Source organism: Anomalospiza imberbis, unplaced genomic scaffold (genome assembly GCF_031753505.1).
Source record: "Anomalospiza imberbis isolate Cuckoo-Finch-1a 21T00152 unplaced genomic scaffold, ASM3175350v1 scaffold_46, whole genome shotgun sequence".
In the NCBI taxonomy this organism is placed as follows: Eukaryota; Metazoa; Chordata; class Aves; order Passeriformes; family Viduidae; genus Anomalospiza; species Anomalospiza imberbis.
The window spans coordinates 474,266-477,528 of NW_027100070.1; the positions used below are offsets into that span (position 1 = coordinate 474,266).

The following is a 3,263-nucleotide window of genomic DNA, read 5'->3' on the forward strand; positions in this document are numbered from 1 at the left end:
GGCCTACAAAGCAGATCAGCTGGGGCATGGCTTTGGAACCCGTCCCCCTCTGCTGCCCTCATCCACATGGATGGATGCTTTGTCAGGCTGGCTGCCCCCACCCCAGCCCATGCCAGGCTGGCTGGCAGAAGCTGCCAGCAAGGCCAGGAGCCGGCTCCCCTTCCACAACACCCATCCCCTGTCACACCAAAAAGCAGCTTGGCGGCCGGGGGAAAAATTAATATTCCCCAGTGCCGCCGAGCAGGGAACCTACGGCGCGTGGCCAGCCCGAGCCCTGCCATGCCTGGAAGCTCGAGCATCCCTCCGCCCCTGTGCCGGCTGGGGACTCATCTTGATTTCATCGGAGCGCAGAGCGTGTCCTCCAGGAAGGGGCCGCAGCCAAAGCCACTCGGCTTTGCCCCGCCAGCGGCCAGCTCGAGGATGGTGTTCCCAGCTCCATGTGGTGCTCCAGAAGAACACGCCAGCTGTGCCTCGGCTTGCGGGCTCATCTCGATGCCAGTGAGCTGCAGGGGGATGTTTCCCCTGTTCCAGTCCGTGGCACCTTCACCGCACTGCCACCACTTCTCCAATGGGACGGGGAGCACTGAGACGCTCCCTCCACAACTCGCCGGGGACCAGCGGAAGCATCTCCTTGGCTGCGCTCTCTCCTCCGGGCCGCGGCCACAGGGAAACGCTCCGGGGTTTTCTTGGAGTGCCACGAGACGCGTGCAGCGGGTACTTGCTGGGCTCCTGGATCCTACTGAGCAGAGGGATGGATCTCTGCTGTCTCCTGGGCCAGGCAGGGCTCCTGCAGCCAAGAATGCTCAAAAAGGTCTTCCAGTGATGGCCTGTCTGCGGGTTCCATGGATAAACACCACCTGATGAGGTGCTGGCACTCTGCAGAGAAACCAGAAACCGCCACTCAGCGGGACAAGGCTCCTGTCCGTGCTCTCCCACATTCCACGGTGCCCAGGCCACACTAGGAGTGCTCGGAGCTGCAGCCAAAAGCTTTCCATTGATCCTCCCTTCCGGAGGAGAGCAGCCCAGAGGCACACGTGCCACCTCCTCCAGCTAACCCAGGAGATCAACCTCCTCACTAGCTGCTGGAGCGGGACGCTTCTGTGCCAGCTGCCCCCTCCCAACCCCGCTCTTCCTCCCGAGCCTTGAAGGCGCATCCCCACCTTGAGACACCCGGGGTGGGAAGAAGAGCTGGCCCTGGACGATGTCCCTGTTTGTATGGAAAGGAAGGTCCCCGCAGACCAGGTCATAAAGCAGGATGCCCAGGGACCAGATGGTGGCTGGCTGGCCATGGTAGCAGCCAAACAGGATCCACTCCGGTGGGCAGTACTCCGGCGTTCCTATGGGACACGGGCACAGCTCATCAGGCCCATGCTGCTCCCTCCCTCCCTCCCTCCCAGCCAGCTCCCGTTCCACAACAGCCAGTCCCTGCCCCGCCGAAAAGCAACTTGGCTGCAGCCGGCTGAAGAAGGATTCCCCTTCCTGCCCTCCCTCCCTCTTCCCCCTCTGCCAGCAAAGGGGGGAACCTCCGCTGCCCGGCTGGGCCCCGGCATTGGGCTCACCTGACATCCGGGTGTAGAACGTGTCCTGGAGGATTGTGCCACAGCCGAAGTCGATGAGCTTGGCCTCGCCCGTGGCAAGGTCGACGAGGACGTTCTCGGCCTTGATGTCGCGGTGCAGGACGCCGCGGCTGGTGCAGTGCCGCACGGCCTCCAGCACCTGGCGGAACAGCCCCCGCGCCACGGGCTCCGTCAGGAACCCCCGCTCGGCCAGGAAGTCCCAGAGGTCCTGACAGCGCTGCGGACGCTCCATGACCAGCGCGAAGCCGTCGGGCAGCTCAAACCAGTCCAGGAGCCGCACGATGCCGCGGAAGCCAGGGCACGACACCATCCACAGCAGTGCCACCTCCATGGGCACAAGGGCGCCGTTGTGCTGCGGGGGGACCGCGATGCCCTCAGCGGGGCCGATGCTGCGCCGCGCCTTGGGCATCCCCTGCCCGGCCCCAGCGCCGCTGGCCATTGCCCGGCCCGGGACGCTGCGCGGCCCCCGCTCACTCCCCGCTCGCTGCCCTCGCAGCGTTCCGGCTGCCACCCTGCCGGGCCTCGCCTCAGCCCCGCCCGGCACGCCCCGCCGGCTTCTCCCGCTGGCCCCGCTCACTCACCAGCCGCGCCCACTCCGAGATGCGATCGCGGCGCACTCGCTTGATGGCCACCTGCAAGCCAAGGCGAGCGCCGGGCTGAGCTCGCCGCCCGCCGCTCGCCGCCCGCCGCCCCCTCCGCTCCGGCCCCGTCTCTTACCGGGGCGCCGTCGGCGAGCCGGGTCCCGGAGTAAACGCTGCCGCAGCCGCCGCTCCCCAGCAGCGGGCCCTCCCGGTAGAGCTGCTCCAGAGGAGGCTTCTCCGCCCGTGCGGGCGGCACCGCGCTCCCGCTCTTCTGCCCCGGGAACCCGACCGCCCGGCGCGCTGCTGCTTGCCGAGCCGCCCCGGGCTGCGGCGGCTCGGGGCCGGCGGCCAAGCCGAGCAGCGGCGGAGCTCGGAGCGGGGAAGCTGCTGGCGACGCTGTCGGGGCCGGGGCGGGCGCGGGGCGGCAGCGGGGCGGCTGCGGGCGGAACCGCGGGAGGGGCTTGGTTCGGGGCCGGGGCCCCAGCCGGGGCCAGCCCAGAGCCCGCGCCAGGCGGAGCCAAAAGACCGCGCTGCTCCGCCAGCACCAGAGCAAGAGGCACTTCCAGAAGTGCCACAGCCAGTACGGAGAGAGCCCGGCCGAGGCGGCTCCGCGGCGGGACGGGCAGGGGCGGGCACGGGGCGGCCCCGCCGAGCGGCGCCTTGCGGGACGCGGCATGAGCCAGGCGGGAGAGGCAGAACACGGACGGGACGGGACGGGAATAGAGTGAGTGTGAGAGGGAGAAGGGGATGGGGAGCGAGTGGAAAGTCGAGCGGAAAACCGATCGAGAGAAGCGCTGCTGCTGCTGCTGCTGCTGCTGCTGCTGCTGCTGCTGCTGCTGCTGCTGCTGCGGAACCGCCGGAGCTCGCGAACGTTCTTCCGTTGCCTCCGCGAACCCAACGGAGGAGCCGCCGCGCGCCCCGCGGAACGAAAGAGAGAAACTAACAAATAAAACCCCAAAGTAATTCCTATTCGAGAAGTAACCAAATCAAACAATGCAGCAATAAAGAAGCGTGTTGGCTTGTGGCTTCTTTCTTCTTTGGCTGAGACGAAGCATTTCATGGGGAAGAATTGCTTCTTCAGACACTTTTGCAAGAGTGGACAGGA

General features: G+C 67.2%; 1 protein-coding gene across 1 annotated transcript; it reads right to left on the reverse strand.

Moving 5' to 3' along the window:
- Window positions 1-633: 633 nt before the first annotated feature.
- On the reverse strand, window positions 634-2,834 carry LOC137466889 (serine/threonine-protein kinase pim-1-like). Its single transcript, XM_068178507.1, has 5 exons — window positions 2,295-2,834; window positions 2,159-2,209; window positions 1,560-1,929; window positions 1,161-1,337; window positions 634-876 (listed from the first exon to the last, which is right to left on the reverse strand). Exons 1-5 carry the CDS (start codon window positions 2,832-2,834, stop codon window positions 737-739), a joined length of 1,278 nt encoding a protein of 425 aa, XP_068034608.1. The 3' UTR covers window positions 634-736.
- Between the last annotated feature and the right edge of the window lie 429 nt (window positions 2,835-3,263).